This window comes from Mustela nigripes, chromosome 5 (genome assembly GCF_022355385.1).
Source record: "Mustela nigripes isolate SB6536 chromosome 5, MUSNIG.SB6536, whole genome shotgun sequence".
Taxonomy (NCBI): domain Eukaryota; kingdom Metazoa; phylum Chordata; class Mammalia; order Carnivora; family Mustelidae; genus Mustela; species Mustela nigripes.
The window spans coordinates 75,618,262-75,639,988 of NC_081561.1; the positions used below are offsets into that span (position 1 = coordinate 75,618,262).

Genomic DNA, 21,727 nt, shown 5'->3' on the forward strand with positions numbered 1-21,727 from the left:
TGCCTTACTGCTTGAGTTATAACATTGTTTGATTTGGTGTATGATGCCGACACTGAAACTGATATTCTATTTGTGATTTTTGCATTATGTCCAATTACACTAAACTTATTTGCATAAGGCCTGCTTATAATGCTAAATCTGTATCAAGTTCCTTTGCCTCCTATCTAATTAAAAAAAACAACAACAGTTCTTCCAGGTGACCTCTAGAAACATACTCTGATGTAATTTCAGTCAATACTACTTTGTTGTCCAAATTAAAACAATCAAGGAAGGGCCCTGTAATTAAGAGACTTTGTAAAGACTTTAGTATGCAGTGATTCTTTAATTTCTGAAGAATGGTTTCAGAGGAAAAACAAAACTTTTGTTTATATTTATGTGTATATTAAAGTTTTTAGAGTTTTCACTTCTTAAGCATAACCACAGGGACTTACAGATACAAAATAATGTGGAAACTTTGTATCAGGTCCAAGGGATCAGATAAGGTCCATATGATGCAATATTTTATCTTAAGTTCTTTGCTTGCAGTGAAGACACCAAGGCCAAAGATAAGATAACAGAGTTGGCTTGGGTTAAAGTAGTGGATGAAATAGGTCCATGGAGCGTAGAGCCTGAATGCAAAATATGTTATCAAAAAGGAGGCACAGAAGTTGTCCTTTCTCATTCTACTTGAAAATCCTGATGTGAATAGACATTACTCTTCACATAAGCCCACCATACTATTTCATATTTCTTTGTGCGCATGATGCAAAAAGAAAAAAAAAAATGCAAGGGGAGGCAGTGTACTTCACCTCTCTGAGGTCAAAAAGAGGTCTGACCTCTGCCTGGACAGACTGCGCCCCACTGTGGCATGATAGGGAGATAGCAAGGGAAATGTCAGAGCCAAATAGGCTCTCTTCTTTGGTAAAGATTTCTCAGCTTCAAATTTGACACTTTGAAGAGCTAAATGTGTTGGATGCTGGTGGTGGTGAGTTTGGTTTGACACACAAAAAATAAAAATGCTCTTCCAGTTTTCAAGGAGCTTATGGCCTAGAAAGGGAATACATCTCAAGATCTGAGCTATGATAACAGTTTCCAACTCTTGGTCTCCAGGAAGAGAGTAGGGCAGATAATTAGGCTTAAGACTTCAAGTGGAGGCACTTCAAGGAGGGAAGACAGACCAGGTAGCTACTCTGGGAAAGAGGTGGGTTGAGGGAGGGTAGTGCATGGGGAGCTCCGGAATCAAGGAAAGAAGTGGAATAGGGTTTTTTTTTGTTGTTTTTGGTTGTTGTAGTTTTCTTTGTTTTTGTTTTGTCTTATTTGTTTTGTTTTTGTTTTTAATTCCAGAGATTGAAAAGGAAAGCAATCAGACTTCTGAGGTGATCTTTGGGATTGGAAAGAATGATATGGTTGTGGGCCCTGGAAGGGCTGGACATCTGCACCAGTCTGGGCATGGAGCCTGCGGGGCACTAAGGATTGGAAGGGACTTCCTGAGAATGTGCCTGGCAGGTTTGGGCAGTCTGGGTGGAGTGGAGTGGTCAGGGAACAGTGCTGCTGGCAGTAGTCTCCACTTTCCAGGGGCCAAGCCACATGGCACCTTTTGCATACTTTGGATTCAAGTGAGGTGAACTTCATCTTTGGTGTGCTTAAGCCTCTTGGGTCTTCTGAGATGGCACTGGAGAAGAGAAGTGGAAGACTAAGCCAGTATAAGATTCTTGAGTTAGTTTTATTTAATATTTGGTGAAATAAGAGACAGGATCATATTTGTACCCCATGTGTTATAAACATTTCAAACCAATTCCATTTTATGGATTAGGGGTAAGAATGTGATTTGCTCCATGTCACATGACTAGGAAGTCACAATGCTGAGATTTCCTTAGCTGTAACTGGATCTCTTAGGCAGTCTCATTTCTTCTTATCCGTTACTTTTCTTTCTTTGTGGTATTATTTTCTGCATGTCTTTGTACCCTAAGTCATTACTGCCTCCCTTTTGATTTTGGAAAGTTTTCTTCTGGCAGGTGAAAGAAACCCAATTTGAACAAGCTTGAGGGGGAAAAATAATTTAAAAAAAATGTATATGTATTTATATATGTCAATGCTGAACAGCAGGAAGACTATAAATTCCATCAGCTATATTTAAAAATATGTATGGAATTTGCTATATAGGGGTGGAGCCATATGTGGGGTACTTCACATTCACATTTTATGAGGGCAGGAAGGTGGCTAAACCTCGGGAACATTGTCCCAATCATCTGTTGACCAGGCTGAACTGATACTATCTAACATGGTGGCTCCCATAATACCAGTGAAGTCTGGGCTGGGGGAGTGGCAGAGGGAAAGTGAGGTGATAGTTCCCAGAAGGTGTACTCTTTGGTAGACCAAAAAAAAAAAAAAGTTTACTACCGTTAATAATGATTTTGAAATTAATTATAATGTATGCTCAACTTATTTACAAAATGGTTCAATGAAGCTAATAATAAAAATATTTTCTAAGACTATATAATTACATGACTTTGTTTTAAATCATAACTACTTGCCGTCAAGCAGCAGGTATGCCTCTTCTCGTTCTATAGGTATGGAAACTGATGTACAGAGAGGTTACACAGTTTGCCCAAGGACACACAGCTGGTAAGTTATGAGGATGGAACTCAAGCCTTTTCTATGACATCTTCCCCCTAGCGACTTCAGTTTTTAAAATAAATGGACTCTGGAGGTGCCTGAGTGGCTAACTGGTTAAGACTCTGGCTCTTGGTTTTGGCTCAGGTCATGATCTCATGGGTCCTGGGATCAAGCCCTACCTCTGGCACCATGCTCAGTGGAGAGTCTGCTTGAGGTTCTTTGTCTCTGCCCTTCCTCCCATTTGCGCCCCTTCTTTCTCTCTCAAATAAATGAATAAATAAAATCTTTAAAATAAATCTGATTCGGTTGTTTAGGTCTCTCTCATTTATTTGAAGGAAACAACATTCTGGATTAATTTTAAGTAAAAGCAGCCTGAAGTCATGCTGAATTTTCAGACTTGAAGAGCTGATCATCTGATGGAGATGGTAGTGTTTCCATTTCTCTTTTCTTAGGAGAAAAGCCATTCTCTGTGCTCCTCTTTTCCTTTGATTTTCTATTGGCATCTCTGCTTCCCTCCATACTTTTCAGCATTCAAGCCAGATGCCAATTGTCTGTCTGTAGACACACTGCTTCTCAAATATACCAAGATGCCAGATGTATGTGTAATATTTGACCATATGTGAATATTCCAATAAACTCCTGGGAACTTATGTTCCAGTGTCAATGCTGAACAGCAGGAAGACTATAAATTCCATCAGCTAACCACAAGACTCACATATGTCTCATTTATAAATATCCAATCGATGTAATATATTCTAAATTTGACTTTTTAGTATGATAGAGGTGTTATATGCTCTCCCCATTGAGGCAGTGGCAAATTGCAAAAATACAAACTGATGGAATCATCTTAGCTTATTGCTGTTATTATTGTTCACAGCAGTTGGTTATTGTGAAGAAATCTGCAAACAAGAACCATTTCTCAAGATGGATCCTGAAAGAAAAGAAGTATGTATAAATAGTAGGTAATGGATATGTTAAAAAAAAAAGTTGAACCATCTATACCAACTGATCTAGGAAAATCCCTTGAGGGAATTAAATTCTAGAACCTCAAGCAAAACATTTCAAGGGTATCAGAGAAAGGCTAGAGTTTTGAGATACATTTCCACATACTCTCTCTGTCTGCCCCCCAGCCTCCGGAGATGCTGGCCTAATCCTCATTAAAAAAGCCAAAACACAAACCAAAACCACTTCAGGAGGATTTATTATATGCCAAGCTTTGTTTTGGGCCTGGTGACAGTTAAGAAGATGAAACAGACAGGCCTTTGTCCTCAGGTCACTCATGGGTTAGTACAGGAAATCTCCATGGTTATCAACATACTTAAGAAAGAAAGCAAGAAAGCAGGAGTGGAAGGCAAAATTTCTTTGGAATGGCCCAGGGTTGGGAGAGAGGTTAAGACTCTTAGCTTGCCTCTGAGCTGGCCGAAGGATCTGGCAAACAGGGAGCTCTCTGTAGAACCACTCTCTCTTCTAGTAAGAATTAACAGTTGCACTGGTAATAATAAGAACCGACATTTTTCAGGTGTTTACAGGTGCCAAGCACTTTAATTATTTTTCTCGTTTGACTTTCAAAACCTCCTAATGAGGAACGATAACCATTTAAAAAAAAATTTATTTATTTATTTGACAGAGAGAGAGAGAGAGATCACAAGTAGGCAGAAGAGGCAGAGAGCGAGAGAGAGGGGTAAGTAGGCTCGCTGCCAAGCAGAGAGCCCTGATGTGGGGCTTAATCCCAGGACCCCGAGATCATGACCTGAGCTGAAGGCAGAGGCTTTAGCCCACTGAGCCAACCAGGCACCTGAAAGATAACCATTTTTATTCCTGTATTACAGTAGAGGGAACTGAGGTTTAGAAGATAACATAACTTGCCAAGATCATATAATTGTAGGGTAATAAATTGTTTGATCCTGCAGAGAATTGCATTTTAATTTACAGAGACTGGGATATGTGAATTGTTTTCTAATGGAGGTGTACTTGTGTGATAAGCGCCAAAGCAAGCCCTATCTATGCTGCAGGAACTGTGAGACTGTCTCTATTTCCATCACAAACTCTTCCTGGGACCCTGTCAACTATCTTCCCACAGTGCACCTGGAGCACTAAGGTGCACCTCATTTATTTGACAGTTGATTATGAACTGCTCTAGCTAACTCTTGCTTATCACATTATATTGTTTAATCCTCCTATACATAATGTAATTCTTCATGTTGGTAGATTTGTCTTAGAGAGTAAAAGTAAGTCTTCTATAGCATCCACGGCAGTGTACATTATGATCAATTTTTTGGTACTTATTTGAATTAAAGTGGTACTGGTTATCTATTGCTTCTTAAAACAAAATACATGTTATATTATCATTTCTGTGGATCAGGAGTTGGGCAGGTCTTAACTGGATCATCTGCAAAGTTGTAACTGAGGTGTCAGCTGAAGTTCTGTTCTCATCCGGCTGCCTAAGTGGTGATGGATCTGCTTCCAAGCTCACTCAGGTCACTGGCAGAAGTAGTTTTCTTGTTATTATAAAAGTGAGGGCTCCAGCTTTTTGTCAGCTCTCAGAGGGAGCCTTCTTTAGCTCCTAGAGCCTGCCCCTAGTTCTGTGCTACATAGTTCTATTTCACAGGCCCTATTCCCAAATCACAGCTTCCTTCCTTAGAGTCAACCACAGAGGATGTCTAGAATGAGTCTGTTAGTAATGTGGAATCACTTTGCCATAGTCTGTTAGTTAAAAACAAGGTATATATTCTGCTTACTTTCAAGGAGACAGAACTCTGCAAGGGCTTGAAGCACAAGAGTCAGGATCATGAGAAGACCTCCTTAGAGTCTATCTGCCATGATGAGAAAAGCAGGAAATGCCCAAATATTTGACGCCTTACCAAGTTCATTTAGCAAATCAATACTAGTACTTGAAATAGAATTCAGAAACCTGATTCTGATCCTTTTGTCCTAATTTCTAAATAATCACCATCAATAGTGAGATGGCCTTGGCTACACAGCAAGTTCTTGCCAGTGGAGATGGAGCCTAGGGATGTATCAGCTATGATTTGTGTTGAGGGAGATAACTTGCTATGAATAGTCACTGTTCAAAGTGGAATGGTCAACTCAGAAACTGAGTTGAGATGCAAGGCTGTCTAGCCAAGAGTGGTTGGCAAAAACCTGGGTGTATTAGGTTTAGGCTCTTTAGGTCCTCCAGAGAGAGAAGTTGGAAAGGTCCAGGTAGTTTGTCAGGACCCCAGCCTGGAAAGGCAGAGATAGAGCTCAGCGGGAGATTCAGTCTCTAGCGGGAAACTGAGATGGAGCCACAGCAATGAAAAATGGACCAGCAACATGCAGCTGCAGTCAGATTCTGACTGAGCATGCCTGTCCCTCATTCACTGGAATAGCATTTGGTTACATGTATGGGCAGAGGAAAGGTTCCTAATGTTCTCCCTGATGAAGGCCTCACTGAGGAAAGGGACTAAAAATTATCTCAAGAAATCTAGGCTCTGATTCCATGGTGATCAAATTTATGAGAAGCAATACATATTTACATTTTGTTCTTTTCTGAATGAAAGGCACATTTCCTTAATTATTTTCAGTAAGACTTTCCTTTTTCTATCTTCTTTCCTCTTCTCCCCCTGTTCTTGAAATACTTTAGCTTTCATTAGAATCCTTAGATTTCTTTCCAGTTATTCTTTTCTCTTTGAAGCCTTATGATAAAGATACAACTCTATCAATTGAACAAATTGGATCAAATATGCATTTTTTGCATATTTCTTATTTATTATACAACTTCCTATGCCTTTTAAAATAACGCAGGTTTTATGGGGTCTTTCTTCCGTGACTCATTTTTGGAGCTGATCCGAGAAGGAGTTATTCTCCAGACGTGGCACCATTGACCCTCATTTTGAATTACATTTTTTATTTATTTTTAAAAAGATATTTCATTCACAGAATCCCCACTGAGCTTTTTATTGTGGAAAATTAGGGCTCGTAAATCATCCTCCTCAGAAAACTATAAATTTTATACAATTGAAACATTCCATGGACTGAGCTTGGCACTTTGATGAAATCACTCCTTTGCTTCTCATAATTTATGAGCATCCCCCATTCTCCTCCCTCCTGCTCCATCATCACCTTGCCCTCCCAGCAAGGGAGGGGGGCAGTGGAGGTATCGTGCCTTTAAATTGCTCCCTGGGGTTTATTGAGTATAATTTGTGAGTGAATTTATATGAATCCACAATATTGCAATTTATTCAAAATTGGGAACAATAAAGCTTCTCATTTTCTTCTGGCAGGCAAAGGGACATGGGTTGATTACACAGGAGGTGGCTCAGTGTGATGCACCCGGGCAAGAACAATGTCCTTGGAGCCAGATGACATGGGTTACAGCCTCGGATCTGCCAGTGGTTTCCTGTGAGAGCCAGGCCTCAGTTCCCTCACTTATAGCGTCAGATGGGTAATCTCAAAGGTTCCTTTTAGCTCTTGTACATTCTGATTCTATGAATTGAAGATGGTTCTTAGCATGTTGCTTCTTTTAAAGGGTAATTAGGAAACCAACAGGATATATCTCAAAAGTTTAATGTGCTATTTTGGACATAGACAGTTATTTTTCATTTTTAGGGGAAAAGAGAGAAAGCACAATCATAGTAAAGAAACAAAGCAGTCTTGATTTTTTTCTGCTAGGTTTGTGCTGGACTGTGAGGTCTTGGAAACCCTGATTCCTAGTACCGAACCTAGTTCCTGGGTTTCTGATAAAAGCATTGAATGAATCCAGAGAATCCAGAGCTGTGTTATCCCATAATTTCAAGTGCCCCAAACAGTTGCTACACACACACAGTAGGTGCTTAATTCATATTTGCTGAATTTCTAAGAAATGGTTAGCTTGCTATCATTGAGATATTGGAGTTTCCCCGTGTGCATTCCCTCTCCAGCTGACATCTTTATTTTTGTATCCCAGTATTTTCTCCTCACTAGGACTCCAGAAATTGCTCGCTTTATGACATCACTAGTACTCAGTCTTAGAAAAAGTTTTGCTGCTGGAGGAACAGGCTAGAATTAGAAGATGCGGGACTACGGCAAATTGGCTTAGCTTGAGCTCTGGAACGAGACCTGGGCTGTACATCTCAAAAGCACTTAAAAGACCTTGGGTGGAATATTTCCCTCCCCCAAAGCTCTACTCTCTTTATCTGAGCAATGAGGGGGTCATACTTTCCTTATCTCCTGGGGAAGACGTGAGGATTCAAAGAGGTCATCTGTGTCAACTGCTTAGCCCAGTGTGGGCATAGAGTAAATAGTCAAATAATGGTAGCTATGACTTACTTTAATTATGCTTAGTCAGATTGGTGTATACATCAGTAATTGCAGCGGTTTTTACTTTTGTGTTAAAATTCAGATTCTGCTGTGGCAATGTAACTATTATCCTATGTAAAATTTATTATAGTTTTATCTTAACTGTTTCTTTAGCTCTTCAGGGCATATTTTGAGTTCCTTGCACTAAAAGAAAAGTGTGTCACTGATACTTAGTAAGGAACCTCACCACATTGTTTATCTTTTTACTCTGAAATAGTTTTTGCGATTATGAATGAGAATATAGTGCTGTAAAAGAAGGGTCTGGTATCTCCTTTTTTCCACAAGATGGAAAATTTCCTTCCTGGCAGTTGTCAGTTATAACTTTGCCTTCATGCGATGGTAATATAACACAGTTCCATTTCACCAAGACTGTCACCAGGGTCAAAATGCAAAACAGTCTGAAATACTTGAAAATCAAGGTGAAGTCAGTTTCCTTTTCTTTGACCTGTCTGCGGGATATCCTGGCAAGGGATGAACTGGACCATGTGGTTTGGAACTGTTTACTCCCAAACATTGAAAAATGTAAATAAAAAATGAAGTTTGGGGTGACAGAGGCTCTAAAGCGATGGCCACCCAGCCCTTGCTGGTAAAATATAGCTCACTTAATGACATTTCAGTCCTAAATCACTTCACTGCAGGCGAGTTTGCGGCTGGCGGGGGTCGGGGTGTGTTGCACAAAAACATTCCTTCAGGACCATTTAAAAAGCCTGAATAAGCAAAGTATCCTGTGTGACAAGACCCCGAATATCAAAGGGGTGATTCAGGTACACATATTCTTGCTTGTGGCTCCAGGCCCAATAACCTTTTCCTCATAGAGATAGATTCCATGGACAGAAAACAAATCTCTTTCCAAGTTAGAGTACTTTATCAGATTTATCTCTCATTGTCAGATCAGCATGCAGGAAACAAACGAGGTCTGCAGCATGATTCAAATTAGAAGGAGAGCAATTTACAGTGCTCGCTGGCTTCTCGTAAACCTTATTAATGTTTGGCATGGGGTGCCAAGGAGCCATAAAGTATCGTCCTGTTGAACATTCATATCTGCTTCGTCTCTTATTATATGTCCTCAACACAGCAGTTTAAATAAAGGCAGCCAGAGCATCTCGTGAGCAGGAAATGAGAAAGTTACACATGTTTTTGTCTCATGAGCAAATATTCTTCCCTGTCTTTTTAAAGTCTCCCACTGGGAGGCAAAGTACCATTTTTTGGGTTTCATTTTTCCTTAAGCTGTTGCCTGTAATTCCCACTTTGTTTTAAATTTGTCACAGTCCTAAAATGGAATTAAGTTGCTTATTTTTGCTCATGTCTTCCATTATTTTGAATTTGGGGCATTTCTTAATTCAGTCATGGCTATATAGTTGCTTGAATTCACATTTCCTTTTGAATTCTAGCTCACGGCATCCTAATGATGTGAACACATGCATGGATAGTGCCAACTTATTTATGTATTAGATTTCAATTTTCTTGTTTCTTGAAGGTTCTCAATATATTAGTCCTAATAAGACCAATAGCTGACATTTGCTGGGTGCTTCCTGGGTGCCATGCACCTTACATTTGGATTTTATTCTATCATCATAATAACACCATGTGGTAAGCACTATTATCACCTTTATCTTGGAGATGAAAAGAAGATCTGTCCGGGAGTCACTGCTAATTGAACAGAAGAGCTGGGAACCACATCCCAGCCATCGGCTTTAACCACTGTACTGCTGTCTCTCCAACACTGACTTACAGTTCATTGAATGTGCTGCCTTCGACAGCATGAGTGTAACAGAAGAGATGGTAAGAGGATGGGAAGAAAGAAGGGTGAGTGTAGAAAGAGGCATAACGTGGAGTTTTTACCAGCAGTAGAGCAGAGATCTTAGACCCACAATTGGCTCCTGTTGAATTTAATTGAATTGCTTCTTAGGTACCTTGTTAATAGGAAGTGATGCAGGGTGGGCCACCCAGCCATTCTGAGAACTGGGAAAGGATGATCTTTCACTACAGATTACAGATTTTATTTTTTTTTGTAATTTTTTGTTTTGAAATAATTTATACCCCGAAAGAAGTTACAGTGAAGTACAAAGAACTCCCATATGACTTCACCTGGACTTTTCCTACTCATTAACATTTTACCACATTTTTGAGGGGTCATTTTTCTCTCTCAATAGATACTCATCATTTTCTGGGCCCTTTGGTGTTCATTTTCTAAGAATAAGTAAATTCCCTTACATAACCACATAATTACCTTCAGAAATCCTTATCTTTAGGAAATTAACACTGATTCAGCACTGATATATTATCTACAGATCTTATTTCTATTTCACCAATCACTCCAATAAAAATATTTTGGGAGATGTATTCAGGGACCCATCTGGGGTCGCATGTAGCATTGAGTTGTTGCTTCTCTATAGTTTCTTAGACTGCAACCGTTTCTGTCTTTGTCTTTTTTTTGCTTTGACATTTTTTAAAGGGTCTGGGCAGCTCTTTTGTACACTTTCCATTTGTGTTTGTTTGATGTTTCCTCCTGATGGGATTGAAGTTAGATACTCTGGGCAGGAATAACACCAAAGCAATGTCGTGCTCTTCTCAGCATATCATGTCAGGAGGCACATGATGCTAATTTGTTGCATTGCCCCTAATAGTAACAAGTTTTTCTACTGTAAAGTTACAATGTTTCAGTAGATTAAACTTGAAATTTGATTTAGATGCCAGGTGCCTGGGAATTTGGTTCAAAGCAGGCCCATCACCCCCGCAACTTTGAGTATTCTGGAAGAGCTAGCTTCCTGACCTATAAACCCCAGAACCAGAGCAGTGGAAAGTGACGATAACCTAGGTCTTATCTCTATCACCAGAATCTCCAAGTAGTGTTCTTAGGAAAATGTTTATACGTAGGAAAATGTCTTGATATTTGCCGAAACTTTAATGAGATAAATGGAATATCAAAATATTTCTATGTCAAAACAAAATAATGATTTTTATTATTGATTCAGTTTATGGGTGAACAGAGCCATTTCTAGAGCAATTGTTCTTGGGGAGAAAATGGAGGGTGTGGTCAAATTAGCTTTGTGCTGTTGTTGGAGAAGGAGGTAGATGGACTGAGCCAAATTGGAAATGCTGGAACCTGAAGTTGCATCATTCCCCTCGAGTGGAGGGGTACTATTATTTGTGAACATTTGGTGATTACATTAAGTGATGGAGGAGGCATGTGTCCAGGTAGCAGGAAGTTGGATTCACCCTCAGTCTACCTGTGTGTATGTGTATGTGTGTGTGTGTGTGTGTGTGTGTGCCCACATGCGTGCACATGCACGCACTTGGGTTTTCTCTGTTATGGGAAGGTGTGTAAGTGGGGATAGTACAGATAGAGAAGAAATTTAGAAGAGGAAATACAGGTGAGGACCCAGTCATAAAAGGGTTGGTCATTAAGCAGGTGCACAGACTGGTACTCTAACCCAGGGGAGCAAATCAGAAGATTACAGAGTTGCAGTATAAGACTAAGTTTGGGCTGGTACCAAGTGTGACTTGAAGGAGGCTTTTGTGAGTGAGGCCAGAGAATCAGTGAAATTTTTAGCCTAAAATCTGGACTAATCTTAGAGGTTAAGGAAGAGAATCAAGAACTCCACTTGGGGGAGAAGCAGGGTACAGGATCTGTGGACCAAGCATGACCAGCTTATGCTGCTAAAGATCTGAGGTCCGTTCATAATCAACAACGATGCAATCAGCGTGGGCGGCTCTACTTACCTCATCCAAGCCACACTCACCATAGGGTCACAATATTATTGGGGAGGTGAAAATTTCTCTCTTCCAAAGTTGTTCTTCAGTCATTTATCACTTGTGCAGCACTGTTGGGGCTGAGAACTACATAGCATGATTTGGTCTGAGCTTCATACCCTTCTAAGAAATAACTGAGAAATAGGGTTTCCTTTCCATATTGGGTGGGTGAGTTGGGTGGATGTGAAAGGAGAAAATCAGAATGTTCAATAAAATAGGTATTGTTGGGTGCCTGGGTGGCTCAGTCAGTTAAGCATTTGCCATTGGCTTGGGTGATGATCCCAGACACCTGAGATTGAGCCCCATGTCAGGCTCCCTGCTCAGTGGGGAGCCTGCCTCTCCCTCTCCTCCCTGTTCATGCTCTTTGTTGCTGTCTTTGTCTCTTTCTCTCAAATAAATAAATAAACTCTTTTAAAAAATAGGTATTATTAAAGAACTCTGCCAGAATAGGACTTTTTGCCAAAAAATTGCCTTTAAAAATCATCACCTATTCTTACCGTCTGTAATTCTCTTCCTTTTCAGCTTCCCATTGTAATCCCTTTCTTTTCCCATGACATTTCCTATTTGCTTAATTTAAGCAATGTTCCTATAGATCATGGCAATGAGGTGTTGTATAAACATACAATGGGGCAGAATAGAAACCCTTCCTATAGTAACAGAAACCGTAGAGATTGTGTGTGTGTGTGTGTGTGTGTGTGTGTGTGTGTGTGTGTGTTTGTATAAAGCTGTTTTAAGGTCAAAGCTTTGCAGAGCTCATGGAATTGGGAAAATGGAGTGTTTTATTGTGATCACATTGCTATTTGAGTCTATTGTTTTTGTCATCATGATTTAACATTTACTACAAGTCTGTGGTCCCCCAGACAGACCCTGGCATTAGAAGTCAACACTGCTTGGTGGATTTATGCTTGAAATTAGATAGCAAAGCCACAAAATGGAAAAAGATAATACTTCTAAAACAGAAATATTGACTAATGCATTCCCAGAAAAAGTAGGTAAGGAGAAAAGGAGTTTGACCCAGGCAGTGATAAATGAGGAAAGTGTGAGAAGACTTACGTGTCTAGCTTAAGGATGGTTTGCAGCCATTTCCAAGAACCCTGGGAGGGACCATGGAGGCTGCATGATCTAACCCTTTAATCCTCCTCTGCCACAGGGCAGACCCCATGGGGAGGAATCTTGATGAGGTGACTCCCAGTTCTGGATAATAATAACAAGAGACCCTCTGTGTAGGCAAATTTTCAAGAGGAAGTTTTACTCTACCACTTGCATAACCAATGCAACAAATAATCAAATCCTCGAGCTTCGAAGGAAACCCTGAGGGGATTTTTCTTTTAAAGATGTAAAGGTCATTCAAAAATAAAGATGTAATTTCTTAGACTAAGTTATTCCCCTCCCCTTGACATGTGTCCCAGATCATCCCCTTTTTTTCCCTACTTCAAATACCCCCTACACTTTTTAATATTGAATGTCTCAATAACAAAAGTAAGCTGCAGGTTATTTATGGAAACTGCACAATATTAACTTTGCTAATTACATGGTTGCTCACTTTCCCAGGACCAGATCACCTCCCATTTGTTTCCAACTGCTGTGGCCACCATATGCTTAAGAGTAAGACAGAAATAATTAATGACAGGTTTCCAAAGGAATCACATGTTATTGCTGCAGCTCACCCAGGGAGTTTGCCATCTAGGTTGAAGGACACATTATCCCAAGAGAGTGTGGAATGAGTTGGGCTTTCCCTATCACCTGACCACGTGACCACTTGGGAAGCTTTGAATGGAGTTTTGAGGCCAAAATGACCCAAGTTCAGACTGACACCGGACACTGCAAATTCCTGAGTATACGGGATTTTCTGCAAGTAACTTCTCTGTGTCTTGGTTCTCTGTATATGAATTAGGGATAATGAGTCCTAATTTCTGGCGTGGCTCTGAATCTTCACTGAGGTGATAACGAGATGGTACTTGGCATGGGGTCAGTTGCTACTGAATGATGGTTCTTAGTTTCTTTCTACTCCATTTCATGCTCTTCTAAACTCTTAAGTGAGAAGGCATAAAAGGCATAAAAGATGGCATTCCTACCAGGCTTGCTGTAAATCCAGAATAAGAAACTCCAGCTAGACCTCTTCTGCTAGGGGATTTGCTGTGTTATGGGGGCTTCGTTTTGCCCAATGTTAACCTATCCTCCAGTCTCCCCTTGGTTGGTGAGGGGGTGCCACCACCTGCTTATTGGAGAACTGGGCTCTTTGCTGGATCCCTAAACTGGGTTTGAATAAACTTGTGTCATTCAGCAACCCTTTATTGGTATTTATTAGGAATGGCAGGAGTGATCAATCCCTCTATGTGAAATAATTCCTGTGGTTACATAACTACTCAGGTCCCTGGATCTATAAATTCTTCCTGTCCCTTCTTCTTCTTCTTTTTTTTCTTTTTTCCAAGGGTTTTTTACTTGGATGCTGTTTCACCTCAAACAGCCAGTCCTGTTCTGACGTAGTGAAGATATAGAGCTTCCCTCAACTGACGTGGCTTGGCCAGATGCCAGCTAAGAGTTCCTCCAGGATATTTTGGCTGTGGGATAGGTTACAGATAGTCTCTGGCCTTGCTATCTTCAGTGATCATTTGTTGTAGTAATAATAACAATCACGGGGTGCATAATTAGTTGTCTAAAAACATGAACTTTATTAATTATCCTGCTTGGCTGTTGGCAACTCTGTCTAGACTCTATCTCTTCGTATGCCTTCATCTGTCATTTCTACCACAAATCCTCGACTGATCTCTAGCTGCCCACTTCCCTCTGTATCACCGTGTTTCTCCGAGCCCCTGGCTTTTGCTCTGATTTTTCACTGAACGAGAGACTTAATGCTCTTCTCACTGGTAAGGAAGAGAAACTGAATCATGAGTGTCTTTCCATGTCTTCTGTGTTTTGATGTCTGCTAGTCCAGAGAGCCTATTACAGAGATAGGTTTTGGGTTTCTAGACTACCGAATCAATTTCATACACCCTTGTTGAACTTAGGACCCGATGGACTGGTCGGGCTGCAGGCTGGTGACTGGAGACACAAGGGAAACCCTGTCCCTGCCCTCTGGGAGCTCACATTCCAGCTGGGAAGCTGGGCATCTAAATAAACAACCATGGTACAATGTCCTCATTGCTGGAACTAAAGGATAAACACAGTGACTTTTGGGGTGCAATGGTGTCTTATTTGTACCTGAAGCAAGCTGCAGTAGCTTGATTTCTTCTAGAGTAACAATTTATCTCTGCTGGACAGTGCCGGTTTATCACTAGGGCCTTCTTTCACTCTTGGTGTTTCCATTAGATGGTAAATTCCATAGTTCCTTTTTACAAGTCAAGAACCAACATATGAGGTTTGTTTGATCTGGGGACAATTACATTTCAATTTATCAAGAAGTTTTGTGTTGCTGGCTTTACGTGAGTGGTTGAGGCAGGAGAATAGGTTCCTGATCTTGTCCCCCCCCTTTTTTTTTTGTTTTTAAGATTTTATTTATTTATTTGACAGAGAGAGGGAGAGAGAGAGAGAGAGAGAGAGATCACAAGTAGGCAGAGAGGCAGGCAGAGAGAGAGGAGGAAGCAAGCAGGCTCCTTGCTGAACAGAAAGCCCGATATGGGGCTCGATCCAAGGACCCTGAGATCATGACCTGAGCCGAAGGCAGAGGCTTAACCAACTGAGCTGCCCAGGCGCCCCTTTGTTCCCCTTTTTTATCAGCAGTAGTGCTTATAGATTTTCAGATCACATCAAATGTAGGGTGACAGTCCTTTGCTCTAGCCCATTTGTATTTTTTAGTAAATAAGCTCAACAGTAGTATGAGTTATTAAAAGCATTTCTCTTCAATCATTTAAATTTTAAAATAACTCCCCAAAGGAGCTAAGTATCTGAAAAGAAAAAAAAAAAAGATCCAAACCCAGATTTGATTATTCTAAGTCTCCTGTACCACTTTTCTTGGTGGATGGTAGTGAGAATTGCTGGCAGTTGTTCCTCGTAGTTTAGCTTCAGTGTGAAGGTAGAAGCAGATGCTGAGCATGAAGAAATCTAGATCTGAATTCCATGTGATTCTAAAAAACATAAGTTCAGGTTAGCATATGCATGAGAGATTGTATTGGTTTTATAGCCAAACTAGAATTCATTCATTCATTCATTCATTCATTCACTAATGAATAAAATCCGCACCTACTGGGTGTCTATGAGGCACACAAGATACAATGATGATTTATGCAGACATAGCTCTGCTCCCAAGGATCTTGCAGAGGTTGAGCCTCTAAAAGTGATTTGAATTTCATCCCCCTGATATTCAGTAGGACCCAGATCTATTCCTTAACTTAAAAAGGAATATGAATAGCCACCTGTAATCCTACCATCTGTTTGGAAAACAAAACAAAACAATGACAAAACAAAAAACAAAATAAAGCCCTTCAAAATGTATGTCACCAGAAAGCAATAAATAGGCAAAAAATCACTGAAAATGAACTCAGGAAATGTGGATTCTAGTTACAATACTACCCCTTATTAACTTTGTGACCATGGGTGTGTCACTTAGCCTCTCTGAACCTTTGTTTCCCATCCTATAATGCAAAATGTAAGTTTTTATGCGTTGTGTCCACCCTGCAGATGAACTCTTTAGAGCCTGGAAATTCCCCAACTCTTCTGTTCAGGTTGACTTTCTGGAAAAGTGTTTATTCTTAGAGGATTTGATTATTGAGTTATCTTTATATTCTGCTGCTGTCAGTAGATTTACCATAAATGTTTCCTGAGAATCTCTCTCTTGAAAAGATTCAGACCCCAGTTACGTTCATCTCAATTAAAAATAGAACCGTGAGATGCAGAAACTGTAGCACCTCTTAAACCTCTTCAAATAACATTGAACGACTAAGTGCCTGCTACTGTGGAGATAGTACCCACAGAACCAGCAGCAGGCCCTCTCAGAAAATGATAACACTCTAAGTGGCTGTCAGTCCTCAGTAATTTCTAGTAGTTTGGGGGATGCTACCTTATCTTCTAAGAGTTCTAAATGTTCCTGGTAGAAAAAAAAAATGCACATCCTTTATTAAAAAAAAAAAAAAATCCAATTGCCCACAACAACAAAATTCTCCAAAACAATACAGATCAAACAGGGATGCACAAGTCTAATGAAGCCTGTAATCAGAATAGAGTAGATAGTTATGGCCATGGGGGTGTCCAGCAGGTTTGGAGTAAAAGGCCAGTGAAGCAATTACATTTAAAAAATGAACATTAGTTTCTTGGGAGGTGGAAGAAATTTACTTCCTTTCTTCCTATCTCTTAAAGAAATGACCAGTTTTCAAACATATGACTCAAAAATTGAATTTGGCTCTCATGGACTGTTTTCTGACGTTGTTTCTTATTTTCTTTTCGATTCTTTAAGGAGAGTTTGAAAACATCCCTTAGACTCTCCCTTAATAGAAATTTCGGCTATCAAGAAATTACCAAATAAAAATTGTAGAAGGTACTTTGTATATAAGACAAAACTCGGAGGAAGAGCTTGTTATCATATTTCAACAGCTATTCACTGGGGGGACATCTTTTTCCTCTTTCTAAATTGCATGTATCACTATTCATTAATAAGCAGAATGACAACTATTTAGACTGCCAGATCTCTTTATAAACATTTTCTTAGGTGGGTGGGATTTTTATGCACTTTCCCAAAGGGCCAAGTTGACAGAAATGGACTTTTGCTTTATTTCCACAGAGCTCTGGATCCAGATCCCTAGGTCAAAATATATGTTATTCACCTCCTACCTTTGGTTGTGTGATCTCTCTGAAGGCTGGCCCAAGAGAGTCCTTTCTGATGAGACTTTCAGCGTAGCCATTAGTCATGAGATAAGCATGTGACTGTGGGCCGTTTGCAAAATGAAAGCTCCCCAACGAGAGGCTTGTCCTTTACAATAAGAACCGGACCAGTTTTCCTCAGAAGCACATGGCTGCCTGCGTGGTGTGATTTGAGAAACCGTAAGCTTTTTGTCCTGGATATTTCCCCTGTTGAGCCCTACATTTTCACTAATAGTGTATCACTCCTGTGGGTGAAATCTTCCCAGGCCATTCTCTTTAAAATATGGCCATTGCCCTGGGAAAAGTCCTAATACTTTGGTGTGTTTGACTTTATAAGATCCTTTTTCCTTTGACAAAAGAAGCAGAGTAGGATGAGAAGACTAGGTAACTGGCAGGGAAAACGTGTTGAAAAAAGAAAAATGAGGCACACAATGGAAGATGAAGAGCCAGTGTGCCAATGAGAGTCAGCTCGGTTCCACTTATAAGTGCAGATTCAGTGTGTCTGTGTGCTGTGTTAGCTTTTGGAATGTTCCCACAAGCCCCCAGCTGAGTGTAAATGGAGAATATCTTTCTGGAAAAACAAACTGGAAATATTTATCAAGGCAATAAAGAGTACTTATAGAGAGAGAACCAAAAACTTCAATTGCAGGACTTTTTCCTAAAATAATAATCAGCGATGAGCAAATTTGGACCCAAAGAAGTTCATTGGGACATTATTTATAATTGCAAAAATAATGGAACAAGTGAAATGTTTATTGGTAGGAGAATTAATACTATGGGAATGAATTTATGCTATAAAAGTGACTAAAACAGTATATAAAATATATAAATAATATGATTTAAAGCATATAAAATATGTATGTATAGATCATGGAATTTTAATTAGTGATTGTCAGTAAATGGTTATTTTTCTTTATTCCTTTATGTATTTTCCAATTTTCCACAGTGGTCATTTATTACATTCAGATACAGAAAAAACTTATTAAAAAATGCATCCAAGAGCAAATGTTTAGGTGAAGGTTATAAGCCTAAATTATCGGTGTCCTCTGAGGAGGTGGACTATTGCTGTTTAGCAATTTCCCAGTGGATAATTAAAGATCTGTCAGACTTTCCTTATGTATGGGTCTTTTACGATCAAGGGCTTTAATTCTAAATAAAGATGTCTACAAAGGATGAAATCTGGCACCTGATGTTTGATTTTGGGTAGGATTGTAGCTTGCTGTGTCCAAATCTGAGAGAAAAAACAAATTGGATGGAGTTTAGCAAAGGGAGATGTGTTCTAAGCCTTTCTCTTAGAATTGGACAGTGGCAGCCACATGCAGAAGACAGAGGATGCCTTGATACAAGTCCCTCTTAGCCCATAGTTACATGTAACAGTTCTGTCTCCTTACTGGACACAGATCTGGGTCATCAAACTCCTTTTCCTAAATTTGGTTTGCTTTCCATGTTATATCTGGCCTATCTAGGAAGAAGGGATCTGGACTCACTGCCATGGCACCATTTTCCTGGTCTTCCCTCCACCTGGAATGCATTCTCCACTTACCTCCTCTCATGTCTTTTGGCCCATGTCAAAAGGAAGTTGCTCCTTGAAGCCGCTACTGTTGCCATCAGAAAGTGTGATCTCCCCCTCCTTTGAACCTCCATGGTACACACACGTATGGTATTTTTTACATCCCCCCTTTCTATTAGATTGCCAGTTTCTTTTCTTTTTTTTTTTAAGACACATTTATTCAGCGTCATGATCAGACTATTACATTTAGCAATCAAGAGCATGGGTGCAAAAAAAAAAAATCTACATTAAAACCCTTTGTTGGAATACTTTACACTTTCCACAGAACAGAAACTAAAATAACCTGTTATACAATTAGTCACAAATACAGTCCTCGAGTTTTTTTGCCCATACACATGAGTATTGTCTAAAACATGTCTTCTTTGTAGCAGCTAGGCCCTGCCACCACTGGGCTTGGCTGAGTTCACAAATCTGTTGTAACCTGTAGCTTCCCTGTCACTTCTCTGGCTCTCCTCTCCTGCTAAGCTTTGTTTCCTGGCAGGAATTAAAACCTTCTGCCACTGCCATAGCTGCTGCTGCTGCTCGAACCACCATAGCCACCTTGGTTTCGTGGTTTGGCGAAGTATTGGCCTCCACCACCATGAGGGCCAGAGCTTCTGCCTCCAAAATTGCCTCCTTTCATGGGTCCAGAATTTGAGGATTGATGGTTGTAATCGCCCAAATCATTATAACTTCTACCACCTCCAAAGTTGCTTCCATCATTACCAAATCCACTATAGCCATCCCCACTGCCACCATATCCACCACCACCTCGACTGCCACCAAAGCCACCTCGACCACTGAAGTTTCCTCCGCAACCAACGTTGTCATTCCCACCAAAACCACCTCCACGACCACCACCCAAGTTTCCAGAACCACCTCGACCTCTTTGGCTGGATGAAGCACTAGCCATCTCTTGCTTAGAGAGCGCTTTCCTTACTTCACAGTTGTGGCCATTCACAGTATGGTATTTTTGAATGACAATCTTGTCTACAGAATCATGGTCATCAAATGTTACAAAAGCAAAACCCCTCTTTTTGCCACTGCCTCGGTCAGTCATGATCTCAATCACTTCGATGTTCCCATACTGTTCGAAATAATCTCTTAGATGATGTTCTTCAGTGTCTTCTTTAATGCCACCAACAAAAATCTTTTTCACAGTTAAGTGGGCACCAGGTCTTTGAGAATCTTCTCTTGAGACAGCCCTCTTTGGTTCCACAACTCTTCCATCCACCTTGTGTGGCCTTGCATTCATGGCTGCATCCACCTCCTCCACAGTGGCATATGTGACAAACCCAAAGCCTCTGGAGCGTTTGGTGTTCGGATCTCTCATTACCACACAGTCCATAAGTGTTCCCCATTGCTCAAAATGGCTCCTCAGACTCTCATCGGTTGTTTCAAAGCTCAGACCTCCGATGAAGAGCTTCCGCAGCTGTTCAGGCTCTTTGGGAGACTCTGACTTAGACATGACGGCGGTGGGAGGGGAGACTTTAACGATGCTTACTCGGCGGCGTCCACAGGCAGAAAAGGAGATTGCCAGTTTCTTAAGCACAAGGGCTGCTATGTCTTTTCTCTCCCATGTCTTGCCCATGTGGGCAGAACTGAGCTTATTTATTTAATGAATCACATGTTAATTTGGCCAGCCCACAGTCTGCCTCCCTTTCTTCATGCAGCTTAGATATGATTCCTATCATTTAGCTCAAAAAGATCACTATAAGTAAGGGTAACAGTCAATTTTTCAAAACTTCTCAATGGGGTAACTTTCTAGAGTAAACTATTAACAGATGGAAAACACAGAACACAGAACACAGAACTACAACTATTCATGGTTTGAATTACCTGGGCTCTCCACCATGGTTTATTTAACTTGAGTAGTGTGAAAGAACCATGTGGGCTTTAGTGCTAGAGAGAACTGGCACTAGCCCTTGAGCCCAACCTTGATATTGGCTGGCAGTGGGATTTTGGGTAAATGATTTCTCTTCTCCATGCCTCAGTTTCTTCATTTGTAATATGTGGAATTAATTTATGGCTGTCTCCCAGCATTGTTGTGAGGATTATATGAAACGATGTTTGAAGACACTTCACATAGTGTCTGGCACACAGATTTAAGTCTCTGGGCTCATGAGGACAGAGGATCAGTTAGTCATATCCTGGACAATTTATGCCCTCTGAGAAAGCCAGGACCAAGCACCCTAGACTTTGCAGGGCAGTATTTGCTTAATTTCTGGTCTGTTGCTCTGAAATCACTGACCTATTTGTGGAACACAGTCCCCCAAACAGTGGCTCCTTTGAAAATTTTGAGGGAACACCAAGCTGGATTATTGAATAAATTTCTGCAGTAAAAGCTTGTTTGAATATAAGTATATAATCTATGACTCTTTTATGTATCAAAGCAGGAGAGTTAGTGGGCTCCAGAGCTACACTGCTTGGGTTAAAAATTCTCTGCTATCCTTAATCTCTCTGTTTCCGAGAGAGGTTCTTACCTAAACTTGGAATGATGATAATGATAATGATACAAATAATAACAATAATAATCTTACTATCTGCCCTGTAGAGCTGCTCTGAGCAGCTTATTCAATACAGCTTACGTCTGCTGAATACTGAGAATAGTGCCTGGCACACAGTCAGCCGTGGAACAAAGCTAACAACTCCTAATAAATTGATTTTAGAAGGTGGAGCTCTTCAAGGACCATGTGGAGCCAAGTATTCCGATAAAGAAGT

General features: G+C 40.4%; 2 protein-coding genes across 4 annotated transcripts in view; one reads left to right on the plus strand and one right to left on the minus strand.

The window, feature by feature from the left end:
• Nucleotides 1–21,727, plus strand: part of TRMT11 (tRNA methyltransferase 11 homolog) — a 155,147-nt gene that overhangs the window by 123,194 nt on the left and 10,226 nt on the right. For 2 of the 3 annotated variants that reach the window (XM_059399140.1, XM_059399141.1), the window contains 3 exons: nucleotides 2,550–2,604; nucleotides 3,473–3,540; nucleotides 6,858–7,018. In XM_059399140.1, coding sequence (XP_059255123.1) covers nucleotides 2,550–2,604; nucleotides 3,473–3,540; nucleotides 6,858–7,018 — 284 coding nt within the window. Of the gene's footprint in view, nucleotides 1–1,323; nucleotides 1,356–2,549; nucleotides 2,605–3,472; nucleotides 3,541–6,857; nucleotides 7,019–21,727 lie in introns of those variants that run through there. The other variant, XM_059399142.1, reaches the window with a different exon arrangement.
• Nucleotides 19,272–20,549, minus strand: LOC132017347 (heterogeneous nuclear ribonucleoprotein A1-like). The gene has a single exon (XM_059399139.1). It carries the CDS (start codon nucleotides 20,472–20,474, stop codon nucleotides 19,512–19,514), a length of 963 nt encoding a protein of 320 aa, XP_059255122.1. The 5' UTR covers nucleotides 20,475–20,549; the 3' UTR covers nucleotides 19,272–19,511.

Bases quoted from the DNA above. Each gene is read 5' to 3' on its own strand.
- LOC132017347 (XM_059399139.1), bottom strand. From the start codon at position 20,474: ATGTCTAAGTCAGAGTCTCCCAAAGAGCCTGAACAGCTGCGGAAGCTC.